The 20,286-nt window shown below is 44.6% G+C and overlaps 2 protein-coding genes and 1 long non-coding RNA gene across 3 annotated transcripts in view; all 3 read right to left on the bottom strand.

Moving 5' to 3' along the window:
• Nucleotides 1–14,261, bottom strand: part of LOC119776092 (ankyrin repeat and BTB/POZ domain-containing protein 2-like) — a 58,285-nt gene extending 44,024 nt beyond the window's left edge. The window contains exon 1 of the mRNA XM_038274324.1: nt 13,337–14,261. Within this exon, the coding sequence (XP_038130252.1) occupies nt 13,337–14,135 (799 nt within the window). The 5' untranslated portion in view covers nt 14,136–14,261. The remainder of the gene's footprint in view (nt 1–13,336) is intronic.
• On the bottom strand, nt 5,592–6,433 carry LOC119776095. Its single transcript, XR_005279734.1, has 3 exons — nt 6,411–6,433; nt 6,218–6,278; nt 5,592–5,951 (listed from the first exon to the last, which is right to left on the bottom strand). It is a non-coding gene; the product is annotated as an uncharacterized LOC119776095 (long non-coding RNA).
• A 3,983-nt stretch (nt 14,262–18,244) lies between the features above and the next one.
• LOC119776088 (USP6 N-terminal-like protein) overlaps nt 18,245–20,286 on the bottom strand; it is a 33,166-nt gene continuing 31,124 nt past the window's right edge. Inside the window, exons 13-14 of the mRNA XM_038274319.1 lie at nt 18,926–18,978; nt 18,245–18,718 (exon numbers count right to left, since the gene is read on the bottom strand). Coding sequence (XP_038130247.1) covers nt 18,245–18,718; nt 18,926–18,978 — 527 coding nt within the window. The remainder of the gene's footprint in view (nt 18,719–18,925; nt 18,979–20,286) is intronic.

Below are 20,286 nucleotides of genomic sequence, written 5' to 3'. Positions count from 1 at the left end.
CTCCAATCACTTCAGATTCACTAGCTACTGTCGCTCCACCTGTAGTCATCACCACACTAGACTCAGGAAGGGAGGAAACCCAGTGAGCCGTTCGAGCATCACTGTCCTGCTCACCTGGAACCACATCATCCGACAACCCGCCTTCTGAAACTGTGTTTGAAAAGGAAGCCTGAGACACAGAGTCATCCCATGATGGCAATGGCAAAAAGTTTACAGGCATGATCAGATTCCTATGAACTGTCCTAACTCGTCCCGTAACAGGATGGCGGATGACATAGGTGTTCAGTTCACTGTTCTTATGGACCACAATGTAAACTGTATCCTTCCAACGATCAGCCAATTTTCTTTTCCCTCGTTCCCCTTTGTTAGCCATCAAAACTCTGTCCCCCTTCTCCAAAGAATGTCCTTTAATCTTTCGGTTATACACCTCAGCTTGTCTCGATTGCTGCTTCTCAGCATGCCGCTGAGCCAAGATCATTGCTTTCCTGAGGTCCGTGCCCAATGACTGAACATATTTGTCCATGTCGGCAGTCTCTCCATCTAAGAGAACACTTCCAAACATCACATCAACGGGTAACCTAGGAGTTCGCCCGAACATTAAAAAGAACGGCGGAAAACCTGTTGTTTCGTGTACCGTGCAATTATAGGCAAAAGTCAGTATGTTCAGCATCTGAGGCCATTTGTCCTTTGCCCGAGGAGGCAAAGCACGGATCATGCTACCCAAAGTCCGGTTTAGACGTTCAGCCTGGCCATTTCCCGCAGGATGATACGGGGTTGTACGGCTCTTACGAACACCAGCCATCTGGAGTAGCTCGGCAATGAGGGAACTCTCGAAATTAGCCCCTCTGTCAGAGTGAATACAAGCTGGAAACCCGTATATGGAAAAGAAATTATTCCATAACACGCGAGCCACTGACTTGGCAGACTGATTTGGACATGGGTAAGCACATGCGAGCTTGGTAAAATGGTCTGTCACCACTAGAACGTCGACGGACTTGTTATTGACATCCTCTGCTGACCAGAAGTCAATACAAACCAATTCTAGTGGTGCTGATGTGACAACAGAAACAAGTGGAGCCCTGGCCTCAGGTTCGGGTGCTTTGCTCAAAACACATCTCTTGCAATGACTCACATATTCCTTGACATCGTGTTCCATCGAATCCCAGTAAAAACGTTGTCTGGCCAGCCAGAGTGTACGCTGCTGACCTTGATGGCCTGCATCATCATGCACCCCTTTCAACACCTGACCTCTCAACGCAACTGGTACCAGATATTGGAACACTTTCTTCTTGCTCACCACATGTTTAGAAATGCGGTACAACACACCCAGCCGGGTCGTGAGTTTACCCCACTGTCGCAATGTACGATTTGTCTCCCGTGATTCATGAACACGCTCACGGCGGGATGGTCGACGTCCCCTGTTTACATAAAAAGAAACCCGGCTGACCACAGGATCCTGACACTGCTTATCATACAACTCCTCATGAGTGAGGACAGGCAGTGGGCTCTGCCCCACTGGCAACAGTTCCTCCAACTGTTGGGTGTAGCAGGTTGCCCTCATTTTTGCACCTTCACTCCAACAACGGTGAGACTTGAATAAGGCTGACACCTCATCATGAGAAACTCTCCCACCGTTGTCCTCAAGGTCCAAACTGCCTGTGGCAGAGTCCTGAGTCAAAGGAGAGAGTTTCTGCTTCTCATCCACAGACTCTTCCCGAGAAAGGCGAAACATGTTCTGAACATCTTCCACCAGCAAACCTCTGGCCTCCCCTAACAAAGTGTCATATGGAGTCCTTGTCAACCGGTGCATCATCTTTTGCTGAGCAAATGGTTCCCTGCTCAATGCGTCTGCCACAACATTTCGCGGACCTGGAATGTATTGAATGTCAAAATCAAAGGGGGCCAGTTTGGCCACCCATCTCTGTTCGCAAGCGTCCAGCCTTGGCTTGGTAAGAATGTACTTCAGAGGATTGTTGTCAGTCCAAACAGTAAACTTATGTCCACGCAGCCGATGACTAAACTTATCATGGATAGCCCATTTCATGGCGAGGAACTCGAGCCTATGAGCCGGGTATTTGGACTGCGCATGATTCAAAGACTTACTTGCAAATGCAATGGGCCTGGCAATGGTTTGGCCACCTTGAACCTGTGACAACACAGCTCCTAATCCAGAAGATGACGCATCAACAGAGAGCAGGAAAGGCTTTGTAAAATCGGGGTGGGCAAGAAGAACCTGCTCGGTCAAAGCAGCTTTCAAAGTCTTAAATGCTTCGCTGCATTCCGGGGTCCAGTCAGCCGCGACAAGCTTACGCGATGAAGCTTGCTTCTTTCGGCCCTTTCCCCTCCGTGGCTTGGAAGCCCCAGTAGTCAGTTGGAATAATGGCTTGGCAATCACAGAGCAGTTCTCAATGTAATGCTGATAATACACCACCATTCCAAGAAAAGAACGAATTTTCCTAGAAGAAGGCGTGGTGCCATCAGGTTCCATAAGATCCGCTTCTGACACACCTACGATTGCCTGCACTTTATCTGGATCTGTTGCAATTCCGTCTCTTGTAACAATGTGACCCAAGAACTTGACTGACTTTCTCAAAAACTGACACTTGGATGGAGACAGCTTCAGGTTATGTTCTCTTAACCGCCGAAACACCATCTCCAGTCTCTGCAGGCTTTCCTCCTCAGTCTTGCCAAAAACCAGCAGATCGTCCAAGTAACAAAGAAGGCTTAAAAAGTTCTGGTCACCAAAAATCGTGAGCATCATTCGCATGAAAGTAGCAGGGCTGTTACACAGACCCTGTGGCATGCGGTTATACTCATGCAGTCCGAGAGGAGAGGAGAAAGCAGTGTATTTCTTATCATCCTCATGAAGAGGGACATTGTAATATCCCGAAGTCAAGTCCATTGAGCTAAAGAATGCGTTACCTCCTAACGCTGCAAGGATGTCAGCTTGATGCGGTAAAGGGTGTGCATCCTTGACTGTACGGGCGTTCAACCATCTGAAGTCCGTACACAGCCTCAAGTCACCATTTTTCTTCCAGCAAAGAACGAGCGGAGAAGCATACTCACTACTCGACTTCCTGATAATTTCACGCTCTTCCATGTCATCTAAAGTCTCTCTCAACTTTTGGTAGTGAGCAGGAGAAAGCCTACGATAAGGCAGACGAAAAGGGCGTTCATCGGTAAGTCTGATGCGATGGCAGAATTCAGCAGCCTTGCCGCAGTCCAAGTGATGTCTCGAAAACACATCTTCATACTGTACGACTAAATCAGTCAGCTTCTCTCTCCAATGATCGGAGACTTCACAGTCACCGACAGACAGATCCTGTAGCCCCAAATCAGCCAATTTGCCAGATCCACCTGTGGTATCAACACTGTAACTTGACTCAACTGTAAGGCTGCCATGGGAACTGCCCACTCTACCCACATTCTGGTGTATCCTCCCCTCCATACCACCATCAAAATCCTCCAAGGCAATGCATGGATACACATCAGCTACCTTAGCGTTCCGTCTCAACACAATCGGCGACATAGTAGGATTGATGATCTTCACAGGAAGCCACCCACCTCCCCAAAGTGGAGTCACTACTCTGCCGACCATCACACTACGGTGCACGCAGCGTGATGTGCTCGGTTCAACAACAACAGTACTCCCCACAGAGAGTTCAGTCTTAGGTGGAAGGCGGCCCCACACAACATGCTCCATCATAGGTTCAAGAGTCACGGCCTTCTTCAGTTTGACGGTCCCAACTTTTTCTGGGATTTCCTCTCCCCTCCACCTGTCAAGATTGGCCAAAAATCTGACAAACTGACTATTCTCATCCAAACAGGTGGAGTCAGGTTTACTCAGTATCCTCCAATAAGCCTCATCAGACTTAAACTGTTTTATGAGCGGTTTCATCACATTTGTGCCAACAATGAGCTCATCAGCCTGACCGTCGACCACCAAGACTGGGACAACATAATCAAACCCAAACAGCTTAAGTTTCAGTTCACATATGCCAATCGGAACGGTCTGCTTGCCACCACACCCAACAAGAACAATGTCATTGGGAGGGATTACATCTCCCATCACCACTCCTGCCTTACGTAGCTGAGGGATCATGTCTGCACGTACAGATGTAGCCATAGACCCACTATCTAACATCCCCCGCAGCGCAATCTTGTTGCCAACTAGCACCGTAGTGAAAAACAGGTCGTCACCGATAGGCAGTTTTGCCACATTTTGGAAAATGACAGTTTTATCATTAGTTACTGTGTTACAAGCCACCATGTATACAGTCTGAATGTCATCATCAAAATTGGGGGAAACACTACAGAGGCCCACACCATCCCCCGCTAAATGAGGGCCATCTAGTTTTCCTGAGGTGAATCAGTCTGTCGCTGACCAATCGGGTGTGTTTGAGGTTTTTTTTGAGTCTGAGTGCAGTGAACACTGATGTGCTCTGGAGAGAAGCATCGAAAGCATAATCTGTGCATCCTACAGTGTGATCTAGTGTCATGTTGCAAGTTGCCACAAACCTGACATTCTCGTGAGCGTCTAGAGATCTGCTTATTGGACCTGTAGTTTATAGCCTGTGTGTTACTGACCAGAGCAGTCTCCAGCAGACTCAAGACCCTGTCCATTGTGGTGTTTTCAAGGACTGCTTTGGAACACTCTTGCTCTGGAACACATTTAGAAGTGGGCAACACAGTTTGTTCATTGACAGCCACCTTCTCGTGTGAAAGCTCGGTAATCGCCACTTTCCGATTCCCACGGCTCCGACCAACCATATGGTCTCTCAGATACTCATCCAAGTGGTCTTGCACTTCACTAGCTGTCCAGTCGCGAGAAGGCTTGGTTTTAAAAACCAACGCCAGCTCTCTGTCCGGACAATGGCGAATAAACATGAGCACCAGATGGGAACTCAGGTCAGTCATTGATTCCCCCTTACTACCCAAGCACCTTTCAGCAACCTCTGCGGCTTTGTTAAGCCGTATCCAGTAATCAAGAGGTCCCTCGTTTGTGTATGGTGTGGTAGCATAGAAGTCAGCTAGAGGCAGATCTGAGTGGACGGTGTCACTAAAATGTTGCCTGAGGATGCTAAAGATAACAGAAACGTCAGTAGCTTTTGCATTACTACGCATCCAAACTTTAGTGATATCTCTTGCCCTCCCCATCAATCTGTTCATAACCACTTCAACCTGTTCAGCATTGGTGGAAGATTTCTGTCTAAGGTAGGCCTGCATGAGATCTTCCCACTCAAAAACAGAACATTTATCAGATTTGTCACCCCTGAAATAAGGTGGAACATCAACATCAGAGCGTAACACAAGATTAAGTTTTGATGCATCAATAACAGTAGTGTAACCTTGAAATGACTGAGAAGAGTTCCTGATGTGATCCGGAGTCGAGACGGTTGGAGACTCCGAAGCAGCATTCTGCATCAAGGACATTTTGATGGACTCTCCTATTTCTGACCCAATGGATCTGAGTAGATCAGTCAATTGAGCAGAGGCAGCTTCCCCATCAGGTGAAAACATGTGCGAGGGCGAAAGAGTCACTGGGCTCGAGCCTGGAGCAAAACTAAAAGTTTGATTTGTCAGGTCGTCAAACCCCTTTTCCCTCCCAGACCCAAAAGGTTTTGAGCCCAGAACCCCTGGATTTTCTGGAGTAGACTGCATAGCAGCAGCTAGCCGCAAAACCCCTCTGCCCCTACCCATGGATAATTCCCCATGACTAGGGATTGACAGTTCATTCACATTCTGACCCTCCATGGATAGACCTCACTGTTGCCAACGTCTCCAAGGCGCAGGTGGAACCAGACGACGTCGTTCAGCAGCACCGGTGGTCTGCTTCAGCTGACCAGACGACGGGTCACGGCACCAGTTTTGTAGCGTAGTTGAATCTGCGTTGTGTCTTTTTGAGAAATAATAGCCGGACAACAGCTGATCCGATGATACTTTTAATGCTCCTGCATTCAAATAGAAATAGTATTTCAGAACAGGCTTTGTTGTCACAGTGCTCCACAGCTCCTTCTCCCACGGAATCTGAACAGAAAGAGCCCGACCGAGAGCGTGTGCGACTTGTGTAACATAATACATTTATCTTACAAAATTAAAATAATTGCAACAATAATTAATAACTAAGCCCAAACATGAGCATAATAATCCGAAACAGTACATGAATAAAAAGATAAAAATAAAATAAGATAACCAAAAATAATGAAACATCACATACCTGCATTCAAATAGAAATAGTATTTCAGAACAGGCTTTGTTGTCACAGTGCTCCACAGCTCCTGTTTAACCATGAACAATACTATTTTCAGCACATAGATGTAGCATTTTCATTAGTAATGTTTCATTAGCATAAACACATCAATTATTATCCTTAAAAACATTGATCAAACACAGAAAACAAAACTTCATACCTTCTCCCACGGAATCTGAACAGAAAGAGCGCGACCGAGAGCGTGGAAAAACCCTTAACAACTATAATGGTATCACCCGTTAACTTGTCTTTTTTTTTTAAATGCTAAACTAACACTCGAAACAATATTCTATGAACTCCATATGTTCAACAGTAAAGATGATAATTTGCATTTTCATTCACAAAACATTCAATTTTAATAAAAATAATAATTCTGAAACAGGAAGTTACCTGCTGTTCCGCAATGGATTTGCCGACTTTTCAAAATAAAAGCTGGAAGTTTCCTACCGGAATAGCTTCTCTTTTTACAATCTAGTGTAATAACATCACACTGCTACACCGGTGTGAAGCTGCTCAACGAGCCCAGAGCCCGCATCCTCAGACATGCTGGGGGGGTGGAAGGGGCAAACAGAGGCTCAGTCACTGAGTCTGGAAACAACAGGCCTTTTCTGCTGTGTGGCATAAAGCCGGGAGTGTTTGGCTGCAACAACGGACCCAAACAGGTCGGGGTCACCTGAGAGCAACAGCTGGGTCCATCAGGACCAACCAGGTCTGGTTACGGTGGCAGGAGTCCAAAATAATCCAGTATCTGGCTCTGGTCCCACTGTCAGAGCAGCAATCGCTTAGAGATTATAATAATGTAAATCATCTTACTGTAGTGGAAAATTGTCTCTGTTCAAATCAAGGGAAATGTTGCTGCTATTTTTAAAGTATATCTATTATGAGAGGAGGTAATAATATTGTAAAGAGGTCTAGTTGGAGTTGCATCTTGAAATTGACTGAGAACTTAAGAAGGGAGCCAAAATTAGGGTTATGGTATTAAGATCTTCCACTTACACTCACCACCAAACATTAATACTCAGGGTTAGATGTGGAAACCCTTAGAAGTGTGATAAACTATTAGATAAAGAGCAAAAAGATGAAGGCAAAGTTCAAAGAGAAAGAATTGACTAAGACATTCTTAAGCCTAATACAGGAATGCATGATTTCCATAAGACTACCAGGCAGTCTGAGGTCCACCAGAACAACAAGCAAAAAGATGCACCTGTAAAACCACAGATTTAAATATCAGAAGAAGATAAAGATGCAAAATGAGGAGGTAATCTAGCTTTTTTAGAGATGGAATGATCTGGGGAAGAATAAACCAATCCCATCTTTTAAATGATCAAGGGTTAACAGGTAACAGCTTGTAGTAGGAGAGCTGGTTGGAGGTTTAAAACATGAACACTTATAGGAAAAAACTCACATGAATCCAGAAACACCTACAGGGACTCAGCATCCTGCTGCAACCTGACTCTTCACACGAGGAATTACAATTTGGGTCAAAGTGTAGATTTTTTTTACAGTGCATCAGAAGATTCACTAATATCTTAAAACAACCAGAACCTTTTGAATAAAAATATTATTCCGGGCTTCAGAAATCAACTCACTAAAAATCTATTCTTCATCAGAGGAAAATTACATTACAATTTTGGAACGGCCTCGTCAAAGTTCTGACATACATCTGACAGTAAATCCATGGGGTCATAAGAGGGAGAGTCTGGTTCAGAGATGACCTCATAACCTGAGACAGTCAACTTGTTCCTTTCAACAAATTCAGGAGATGACTTGAAATCAAAGAGTGCTTTAACAAAGGATTTATTCAGGAAATGATTTTTTTTTCTTTATATCATAAAACTAGTAAACAAAATACTAGAGTATTTGTCAGGTTAAAAGAGTTGATTTCAGTTTTTGTGGATCATTGTCACAGGATGCAGGAAAAACATAGTAGAATTATCTTTAGCTGCATGACTGCAAGGACAGTTGCACATTATGAAATAATATAGGAAGCTGCTATAGGCTTAAGCTGCTGGAGGACACAACGACCAATTTCAATTCAATTCCGTTAATTTCTATAGCGCAAATTCACAACACATGCCATCTCAATGCACTTTCCAGTTCAACCAGATCATCCAGTCAGATTGATTCAAAGTTTTCTATCTAAGGAAAACCAGTTAATCTCTCATTGACTCGAATGACCACATCCCTTCACTCTTCATTCTCTTACCTCTGTTCAGTTTAGAAATTCTTTGTTTTCTTTTTTCCCTCTAATAGTCCTCCATAAGACCTGTTTCTGTTTAGCTGCAACTAGAGGTGTCAAAAATGTTGATACTTGGAAAAGTATTTATACTAAACACTGTATCTAAATACTAATTTATAAATACTAATTTGGCATGGTATTGATATTAAAAGGTTTATCTTTGCTAATACTGATTTTAGATATCTGGATTATTTGTACACTAAAGGAATAATGACTCAGACAGCTTGTCATCTTTTCTTAGATTTGGAGTTATTTATTTTGCATTTATTGGCAAATGTATTTAACTATCATCTACAAATGTCGTGAAATTATATTCCATGCTGAAAATGAAAATGTTTTTTTATTTATTTAATGCAAATAAAAGCATATTTCATGCCTTTGATTATTTATCATTTTTTATTCTCAAAACATATTAAAAGATAAGGAAGTTTTGTGTCGAGATGCTAGAAGCTTACAGCTTGAAGGATCTCTGCAGACCTGTTAATGATAGAAGGCCGTTTATTGGAGTCCTCAAAGAGACGGACTGTTTCTGGGCTTCCTGTCTGCTGCTCGATCGGACTCAGGCTTCAACCCGTCAACCTCCCACAACACTCAACAGGAAAACGTGTTGCAATGAATGATGTTAGCCTCCGACCCTCACGGACGACACAAGGGAGCTCTGTATGGCTTCCAGACGGCCGGGCAGGAGGTTCACAGCTCAGGCGGAGCGTGTCCTCATCCTGCAGCCACAACATGCATCAGGTTTCCTCATTAAGGCGTCAATAAGCCCATTACTCCAACTACAACTAACCTGCTCCTAACTTTTTGTTGACACTGGTCTCCTAAAAAAATAATAAAACAGACATTTAATTGGCTATAAAACCTTTGCTATGAACACTTTGTCCATCCAGGCCTTTTCCTGCTCCGTCTGAATCACTCATTCACAAGAGAAGTGCTCTGTGGTGAAAGGCTGTCCAACCAAATCCATGCAGGAATTCATGGCCAATCTCAGGGGTCTGAGATGCACCAAGGAGAAGAAACCGACTGTTGCTCAGTGGGCCTAAGTTCTCTTTTCACATGAAAATAAAGCTTTTATTTATTTAAAAAATCAAGTTCCCAGAATCTGGGGGAAAAGCAGACGGTTCAATAATCAGATCTCAATGACGGCTTGGCTGCCATGTTATGGAGGTTACTATATTTCCAGTGGCATTGGGACAAACTCACCCGTAAAATAACTGGCCTTCATGCACAGTAACAGTGGCTCAGATGCTTTAACACTTTGTCCCGAGTGGGGTCACAAGGGGTGTTGGTGCTTATCTCCAGCAGTCAATGGGCGAGAGGCGGGGTCCACCCTGGACAGGTCGCCAGTCCATCGCAGGGCAACACAGAGACACACAACCATTCATCCACACCTAAGGACAATATTAGAGAAGCCATTTAACCTAACAGTCATGACTTTGGAGTGTGGAAGGAAGCCGGAGTACCCGGAGAGAACCCACGCATGCCCAGACTCCATGCAGAAAGAACATGGGCCAGGGATCGAACCCGGAACCTTCTTGCTGCAAGGCAGCAGTGCTACCCACTGATCCACTGAGCAGCCCACTTTTGGTTTTACCTGCTTAAAAATGTACTGCTCACACAATTTGCCGAGTTTAAAAAGCAAACCATCAATATACTGTTGCTTTTCTCTCTATCCAGATCAGTTCAGGACAGGAGACAATCTGACTTTACTTTGCTAAATTGGTTCTATTTTTATATTATTTTTCTTTATTTAATCTGCATTAACAGCAAACCTAATTTCAACCATTCTTCAACTGTGATCTAAATGCCCAGAGCCGCAATTATAGAGCTCACAAATACAAATACAGCAGCTTAGAAAAGTTTTCACAGCTGTAACTTTTCCACGTTATCTTTAAATCACAAGTATTTTTTATTACAATTTAATGCGAAAGACCCAAACAATGTGTTGTATAAATATATGTAATATAGACAGATAAAAAAAAAACCTGTAGAGGGCATTGTGCAAAGGTATTCAGCCGCTCCAAGTCAGACTTTTGTGGGTCAGCTGCAGTTTTTTTACGGTTTGTCTCTACCAGCTTTAGCATCTAATAACCATGATCAGCTCAGTCAGATTAGATGGACAGTGTTTGTGAGGAGCAGTTTTTAGACTGGGTTCAGGTCTAAACTTTAACTAAGCTATTCTAACACATGGATTTAAACCGTTCTGGCTCCATGTTTCAGGTCGTCCTGCTGGAAGGTGAACCTTCGATCTTTTCCGACATTTTTTTCCCCCTGGATTTACCTATAACCCTCCTCCCACTCCCCCCAGAGCATGATGCTGCCACCACTATATCTGACTGTGGGGATGCTGTGCGTTAGTTCTCCATCACACTATGTTGCAACTTCCTTCTCATGGTTACTGTGTCTCCAACTGGACTTCTTATTGCTTTCTTCTTGCCACTCTTCCATAAAATCCACATTTGGTCATACTGATAGTCACCATGGGTGTCTTGGCTGCAGCTCTGACCAGTTATCTCCTTGTCGGCCTCCTGGTTGGTTTGCAGTTGGTCCTTTCTCTTTCTATTTCCAGATGATGGGTTGATCAGCCTCCATTAGATGTTTTAAAGATTTTGAAATTATGATATTGGCCAATTCTAATTTGAACTTCTCTACAGCTTTATCCCTGGCCTCTGTGTTGCTGTTTGCTCCCAAATATTCACTGAACAGCCCTCTGAAGGCTGCAACAGAGCAGCTGGATTAGAACAGAGGGGGGTTTACACACAGATGAACTCTATTAGCAATCAGGCACTTTTCATTTATTTGCAAAAAGAAATAATATTTGATTTTTTTTTTTTTTTTAATCATGTATAACCGTCTTTCTATTTTACGATTATAAATAAGATGATTTTGTTATTTTCACAAAAGATTCCAACAAAACACATTTATGTTTCTGGTTGTAATGTGACAAAATGTGGAAAAGTTTAAGGGGTGTGAAAACTTTTGTAAGTCACTGTATACGACCAATTATCTGCTTGTTAAACCTTAATGAAACTGAGGATGAGGCACTTTTGCACAGTTCTAACACAATATTTATGCTAAGAGTTTAAACTGTCAGATATCAGTTAAATTATAAACAGAGTTTGAAGCAGGAAGAAAACAAAGTGGGAAGTTTCCTCTCAAAAGGAGCAAAACTGTGACTGAATATTTTCACAATAGTTTTTTTATTCTAGACAAAATTGGGATTTTTGTCATAAAAACAAATATTTAGATCCATTTTAATAAACTCCCCCATAAGGCTGTTCTCCAGGGGGAAGTGGTTGAAGTCTGACTGCTTAGCGGGGGACCGGATTCAGGAAGAGCATCCAGCGTAACCACTTTGCCGAGTCTGAGACCCCTGGAAATGGGGCCAGCCCACAGGAACCAAACAAAACCAGTCCATCTTAAATCCTCATTATAACGATTCTCTAACAACTGAGTCATTAAAGTTTTCTTTTATTTCTGAACTGAAACCAGAAAAAGAGTCTGAGTCCAACAGCGAGGTCAGTCTGCTTCCTGGTTATTAAACTAATGAACAGTTTCCTGTCTGGGGAGGCCGGGGTTCTCCAACCATCCTCTCTCTGTTGTTAACCCCCCCTGATCTGGAGGGTTCCACAGTGGGACTGAGACCAGAGGAGAAAATCACATGTATGAATTGGAAGCAGGAAACTTTCCAGCTGTGAATATTAACCAGCTGGTGAAGTTAAAACCAAAAGGAGCGTTTCAGTCAGACACCTTTTAATCACTGGTTTCAGTTTATAACTAGTTGAATTGTGTCAAAACAACATAAAGTAAATCCTCTTCTTCTACCTGAGCTGTGTGATACACACTCAGCTGTGCTTTAAAAAATATGAATATAAAAAAATCTAACGGTGGATGTCTGGGGGCCAGTGATTGGCCTCCATGTTCTGAATGCTGGCGTTCCATAAAGAATAAATGATGAACAGTTTAGTTTGTGCTTCAAGTCGTTGCCCATAGGAAGACGTTACTGGATATAACCTAACGGAATATCTTCAGAACGGCTCCAAATGACACTAAACATATATGGGCGATTAGAACATGATGGAATAAAGTACAATCAACAGCCCAATGTAAAAAAAAAAAAAAAAACGGCGTTCCCCTTTAAGGTTCATCCCAAACTGTAGAGTCATGACACATCACTGTGACCTCTGCTCTCAGGTGGGATGGCCTTCCCTCTCTAGGAGAAGGCAGCATCATTGGTAAACTTTTATTTACCAAACGCTTCTTAAATTGCTGCCCTCTGACATTTGTACCTTACTTACCCAGAACAGCTTCTTATTCCCTGAGATCCAAAGATCAGCTGTTGCTCACTGTTCCTTTTGCCGGACAGAGCAAAGGAAGAAAGCCTTTAGCTATGCAGATACTTGTGCTTGGAATTTTTTACAAAGAAACTGGAAATTGACTTTGGGTTTTTATCTTTAATAGTTGAAAGTGAAAGAATTTGAAGCAGCCAAAATGATCTGTAATTGTTTTACTTGATATGTTTGTTTGGTTTTGTTTATGTCATTTATTTTAATGTATCTACTTTGCTGCCTCTTGGCCAGGACTCCTATGAAAAAGAGGTTTTTAATCTCAATGGGATTTTATTCCTGGTTAAATTAAAAATAAAATGAAATTATACTAAGCAGGATGCAGACATCACTAGACTGGATCACTGCAATAAACTGTGACTCATAAAATGTGAAAATACTTTGAAGTTCTATTTGTTTGTGAAGCTTTAATGTTTGAGGCTGATAAGAAGATATAAAACACTCAGCTTCCCTCCGGAGCTTGTCGGACATTTTTCCTCTTTCTAAAGAGTCAGAACTCACCGTAAGCGTTCTTCCCACAGATCAGATGCTCATAGGGCTGCAGGAGGCCCCACAGCTCAGAGTCGCTGTTCACGGCTCCGTCCAGCAGCTCCACGGTCACCGCACTGCGCGTTGAGGCGTCCGCCAACCTGGCCACGCGCTGCGCACGTTTCGCAACTTCTTCTGCCAAACTTTCCACGAAAGCCGCGAGGTAAACTGCTGCGTACTCATGCACGCGCACCGAAACGCGCGTTTCCACCATCCACCTGAAGAAGCGGCCCACGGACAGGACGAGCCCGCAGCGCGCAGACTTACCCACGGTGTCCCCGGAGGTCATGCAGAGCAGAGAGACGGCTCTGACCGCGGAGGAGCCGCACCTGTCGGCCAGAGCCCAGCTGAGCACGAGCCGCACCGCGCTCTGCACCTCCAGGCGCGTGCACCGCCTATGGAGCTCACTGAGCCGCTGCGCCTCCCGGGACACCCGGAGCAAAGCCCTGCGCAGCAGGACGGACAGTCTGCTGACAGCCTCCGGGCTGAAACACTCACACCCGGAGGCTCTGTGGACCACATCCTGCAGCTCCGACTCCGTCCACGGATAGTCCTCCAGCTCGGGCAGGCAGGCGCATCTGGCCAGGGTGTCCGCCGCGTCCTCCGGCAGCGCGCTCACCGTGTCCCAGCTGGAGGTGGAGCCGCTGCGCGGCCACCATGAACCCCGGAGAGGAGCGCTGACCGACCGGCTGGACGGGCTGGCCTCCCCGGCTACATAACCTGAGTCCAGGCTCAGGTTCTCCAACGTTTTCACCACAGCAGAGTTGGACATGTTATGAGATCCGGACAAGAAGAGACCGAAACGAACTGGCCTCAGGTCAGGATGGAAACGAGCTTTTTAGGCACATCTGACCAATCACACCTGAGGGCAGTGCTGCTCTACAGCGCCCCCGTGTGGCACCAATAAGCACCTCAACTGCCTCCAGCTGTATGGTCAAAAAACAAACACAACTCAGTGTTTAATACAGAAGGTACGGAAGAGGATTAGGGCCACTGGAAAAAACAAAAAAAGTTAACTGATTTTTACATTTTATTTCAGTTTAGTATGGGAAAAAGTCAGAATTCGGAATTTTTTCTCAGAAATCTGACTTTAATCTCAGAATACTGACTTTTTTCCCCATACTAAACTGATATAAAATTTAAAAATCATTTAACTTCTTTTTTTCAGCAGGAAGAGGATTAGGTTCACTAAAAAAATGTTAAAAGTTAACTGGTTTTTACATCTTATTTCAGTATAATATGAGAATTTACAGCCATGTCTGCTTTAGAGACTAAACTATCTCTTTTGTTTTAATCACCTTCTGCTCCTCGATTAATGAAAGAGCATCACCGGAGGCCCCTCGGGGACGTGAAAAGTTGCCTCATTCAGTCATTTCCCACCAATGTGTTCCTGTTCCTCCCAAACAACTCACATCTTTGTCAGTGAAGCTGAGTGCTCCACATCTCTTCCTTCATGGTGCCCATCTACATTGAGATCAGAAGTTCTGAGATTAAAGTCAGAAGTCTGACTTTTTTCCCATATTAAACTAAAATAATATTCAAAAATCAGTACATTTTTTTTTTCAGTGGCCCTAATCCTCTTCCATAGATTAAAGATAAATTTAAGTACGGCTGAAACAATTAATCTGATTAATTGATTATTGAAATAATCGTTAATTAATTTAGTAATGATTAATCATTGCCTGGAGTTTAGAGACCCTGAAACATGCCTTCAGCTGACAGAGCGACCCACTTAGAGCAAGAATTATATCTCTGGACTTAGTGCAGGAGGTGAGAAACAAAAGGATCCTAACTAAAGTAACATCTCGTTGGATAATGTCTCGCACTCCATGCATGAATTTTTGCACATTTGCTGTCTTTGTCAATTAAATAACATTCTGCTGTTAATTTTTGCTCATCCCTGGTGTTTCTGCTATTTTTTCCACATATCCATTACAGTAAAAATGTCCACAGCTGTATATTGATTATTTATTCTCCACAGTATTTATATTGTAAAAAATACTGTACGGTATAGTACTTATAGTACTCTGCCACATATTCTGTTATTTCTATGCACTTTTTAAGGTCCAAAATTATGTGACTTTTGCTGTAATGATTTTGCTGCTTTTAACACAAGAATTTACCTATTGTGGGAAAATAAAAGGATTTTCTATTCTGTCACACGAAGCCTTGCTCGTTTTTGGCGAAAGGTAAGTTGCTTCAGGAAATCTTATAAATGAACAACATTGAGTTTCTATCCATCAAAGAGGGATGTTTGGGTTTCCATCTCTGTGACCCACTTTAGGACGGGTAGAAAATTATTAAATAGATGCTTTCGGTAGCTCCTCCATCTAAAGCCTTTCAATCAGTTTCCAGATTGATTTTAGGATCTTTTCTTTTGAGGTTTGAAGTCAACTGTCCCAGATAACGGATCTAAGAACTCCAGCCAAACCAGTCTGTTTCTATTAACTGTGCCAAAATTGAAGGAAACAGATGATTGGACTTTTTTGAATTGCACCAAGATCGAGAGTCATGCTGCCTTTACTGTGAACGGCAATAAATGGTTGACCATAAAAGAAAAACACAAAGCAGATACAAGCTGTATTGTTGCAGAATCAAATCCATCAACTGTTCCTGCTTCTGTTCGACACTAAAGACCAAGAACATGTTCTACTGACGTCTTAGCACTTAAATAGTAAAATATAAACATATTCATATCATAGAAACTGATGGCATCAAAGTTAAAACCCTATTATTATTATTTTGTAAGTTAAAAACCCCTCTAGAACATTTCTACTTACTGTAGCTAATCTACAACTAGAGACGTTCTTTACCTAAAGTAACCACTAGATGTCACTGTTTCCTTCTTTCTAATGACAGGGAGTTAACAACTTTAACCCACTTATGTTTATCTACTGTCAGATTCTAAGAAAAAATAACTTATCATCTCAAAATCTTTTCAACATTATGCAACAAATAAAACAAAATAAAGAGGAAATAAAGAGCAAATTTGCTTTGATCCATAAATAACTGAGCTAAAAGTCCCTTTCTTAGTGTTAGCTCCATGCCTACAATCAGGAGTGAGCCAGCTCACTGTGACAGAGCTTCAGTCCAACAGAACTGGCGCCACAGAAGAACTGAAGCCGATCCAAATAAGGCATCCAGATGTTATTATACACAAAAACCCAAACTGGAACTGGGGCAGTAAACAGTTTATAAAGGCAGACTGAGCAGGTTCACATCTACGTTTGAAATCCAGAGACGTGTTTTAAAGGGAGATGTGTTTCATTCCAGGGAGAAGTCCTAACAGGAGCCCGGTGTTCTGGCTGAAGCAGCAGAACATGAACATGCAGGACCAGCAGAGCTGCAGGTGGAGCCTGGTCTGCTGGGAGACTGGGTCCAGACTCATCAAGCATCTCTGACTGGAGAAGGAAAGTCCTTCATCCAGAACCTGAAACTTTTGTTTCTACAGGGTGGGTTTTCCTTCCACAGGAAAAAAACCACACTGCTAATTTTTTTTTCAGGAAAAAAACCAAAAAACCGCAGAGAAGGATTCTTATTCCCAGAAAAAGAAAAAAAAAAAAAAAAAAGGAAAACGCCCGGCTTTGTCAAACGCTTTGAATTTTTGGAGCTTCTGGGAAGACCCCCCAACCTTCCGAGGTTTATCCAGAACTGCTTTGGCATCCATGTCACCAGGGGGTGTGGGTGGATAACCCAGTGTATGCGTCCAGTTTACATTCCTGCAGCTGCTGTTGTTCTCTCCTCTTGGGAGGTTCAAGATGAAGATTATTTTGGGAGGAAGGGTCATTCCTCACTAATGCATACTCTTTTTAGGGAAGGGGCTGTCTATCGAGCAGCAAAACAGCACCCTCACCATGATGCTAGTAGCCACCCCACTGTGCTTCACGCCATGGTTTAATAGAAGGTCAATAAGGCTAAAAAAAAAAAAAAAAAAATTAAAACAAATATGAAACGTTCCAATTTTGAACGTTCAAAACACACAAAAAGTTGTTTGGAGGGTTCGGGTTTTTTAAAATGAATAGGTTTTCTCTGGAAAAAAAAAAAAAAAGAGGAGGGTGAATCCTGCTCAGCTTAATCGGACACTCTAAAATCACTCAGCAAGCAGAAACACTTGATAAATCTGGACGCTGCTGCTCTGTGCAGAGCTTCAAACCAACCTGCTGCAGGCGGAATAATAAAAAAATAAAAAATAAAATAAGGGCCTATAGCGCTTCCATGACATATGTTGTTGTAGGCTCGGGGGGGGGGGGGAGAGGCTAGGGGGGGGGGGGGGGGGGCTGATATGGGTGGGGGCTGGTGGGGGGGGTGCGGGGGGGGGGGGGGGCGGTGGTAGGGAAGGGAGGGGGGTCAGTGTGGGCGGAAGCGGGGTGGGGAGATGGGCTGGGGTGGGGGTATGGGGGGCGGCGGGGTCGGGGTCGGGTGGGTGGTCTGAACGGGTGCTAATGTAGACGGTCTCCTTGGGAGGAGAGGGGGCGTTGATTGACGGGGTGGCGTGTGCATTCTTTTCTTTCTTGGTTTGTCTGTATGGTGTAGTTTTGTTTTTGTTTTTTGTTTTCTTGGTTCTTGTTTTTGTTTTTTTTTTGCTTCAGTTCTAAAACCTTCCAAGATACCTTCAGACTGTTTGAAGTTCTTATTGCTGAACCCAGAAACTGACCCAAACTGAGAGGCTTCAAACATTCAAACCAAGCCTGGTCTCTGATCCAGAAGCTGCAGCTCAGGAGCCGCTGGGTGGCGGCTTGCTCCGCTCTGGTCTCTGTCGCTGCTCCTGGTGGAGGACAGAGTCCAGTCCTGGTCCAGTGGGTCGGTACCCTCTGATTGCAGAACATGGGTCTTGTCTCAGACTGAGCGAGAACCAAATAAGCAGCGGCCGCGGCACCCAGATCAGGGTTGGAAGTAGCCTGGATCCCTCTGGGCTGAGGCGGGTCTCAGGCAGTGGTGGATGGAGAGGTTTTCTGGGCTCACTGGGGGCTGGTAAGGCGGTGGCCCCATCAGCGGGGAGTCATCAGGAGTGAGGGGCCCCTGGCTGTGGATGATGATGGGATCAGGAGAGGGCAGCGGGGCCCCCAGCTGCTCCACAGCTTCCAGGTCCCTGGGGTCCTTGGAGGGGCTCTGGTCTGGAGAGATAGAGAAGAGAAGGAGAGAGGATATGGAGTCGGGCTGTGTGGAGATTTGTGTGGAGAGCTCCTCAGGCCAGTGGCTCTTGGCTTTCGGCTGAGCGTGAACAGGCGTAACGGTCGGCTGTTTGTCATATGACCGATTGGCGAGGGGCGTTAGTAGGGTGGGAGGACGCAGAGGGTTGAGGGGCACTAGTCGGGCCTTCCACAATTTGCAGAGGGGTTGGGTGGCCCCGTCTGGCTTAAGTTGGGGGAACCGGGTGACATGTCACAAGGGCCGCGTGTTGCTCGGACGGCATCGGCGTTGTCGGGCTCTTGTAACCGGTGTAAAGATACCGTAGCGGAGCGTGCGCGAGCGGGTGTTGGTCCGGAGGACATGCCTTGGGAGGCACTGGGAGAGGTCGGGCGTTGGACCGGGCCAGCCAGGGAACTGGCACGGTTAGGCTACCTCGGCACAGAGGCTCCCTGGGTAGGCAGATACCCCCTCTAGGTACAGCTTCCCTGCAAAGACAGAAAACAAAAACGAGAAAAACAAGATGATGGAGAAGATCTTCTGGAGGAACGGAGCCTCCAAAAACCTTTCATGGAAAGGTGGTTGTGTTGTGGCTTGGGGTACCTGGAGAGGGAGGATTAATAGGTTTCCAGCCTCATTCCTACCTCAGCTCACATCATGGCGAGGGAGGCTGCAGCAAGCTGCTGGATGTGATATCAGATAGTCACTGAGGAAGACAGCAGCAGGTCCCCTGGTGAGCGATCGCTCCTGGAGGAACCCCCCCTCCCTAAGCCTCCTCCAGGAGAATCCTGAGCAGTCGCTCTGCAGGGGGACTAGGGGGCGGGGGGATGTGTCTGGGTGGGGGGGAGAAGGGGGTGGGTGTGGGAGGTGTGGAGGAGTGTGGCTGGGCGGAGGCGGGGGGGGGGTGGGGGGGGGGGGGCAGAACGGGAGTGGGGGGTGGAGGATGGGTGGGGGGGGGGGGTGGGTAAGGCTGTGGGGTCGGGGGGCGGGGGGGAGGTTGGTGTGCTGAGAAGAGGGTACTGTTAATTCATGAAGGGCTGCATGAATGAAGGGATGGTGATGAATGACTGAATGCATCGAATCATGAATGAATGAATGAATGGATGAAGCAGGGGATGGGATGATGAATGGAATTGAATGAATGACATTAATGACTGAATGACCTGAATGAAACTGAAAGGTATGGGTCGACATGAATGCATGACTGCACTTAATGAATGAAGGGATGGGTGATGAATGAATGATGAATGAATGAATGGTTGGCTGAATGCAATGAATGAATGAATGAATGTTGAATGAAGGAATGATGTTTGAATGAATGAATGAATGACACTCGAATGACTGAAGGGATGGTGATGAATGAATGAATGAAATGAAGTGAAGGTGATAGAATGGAATGAATGAATGAATGACATGTAAATGAATGAATGAAGGGCATGGTGATGCAATGAATTGAATGAATCGAATGAAGAATGAGGAGGGATGGTGAATGAATGAATGACATGAATGAATGAATGAATGAAGCGGATGGTGATGACTGAATGATGAATTAAGGAAGGGGATGGTGATGAATGAATTAATGAGACATGAATGAATGAAGGGAATTGGTGATGGAAGAATGAATGAAGTGAATGAATGATGGGTATGGTGATGAAATGGAATGAATGAATGAATGAATGATAAGGGGATGGGTTGATTGAATGACTGAAAGATGGAATGAATGAAGGGGATGGTGGATGAATGATGAATGAATGAAGGGGGGGGATGGTGATGAATGAATGAATTGTATGAATGGA

The sequence above is a fragment of the Cyprinodon tularosa genome, unplaced genomic scaffold (genome assembly GCF_016077235.1).
Source record: "Cyprinodon tularosa strain WSP-4 unplaced genomic scaffold, ASM1607723v1 ctg908, whole genome shotgun sequence".
Taxonomy (NCBI): domain Eukaryota; kingdom Metazoa; phylum Chordata; class Actinopteri; order Cyprinodontiformes; family Cyprinodontidae; genus Cyprinodon; species Cyprinodon tularosa.
Note: the sequence above shows the minus strand (reverse complement) of the source record. Positions and strands in the feature narration are given on the sequence as shown.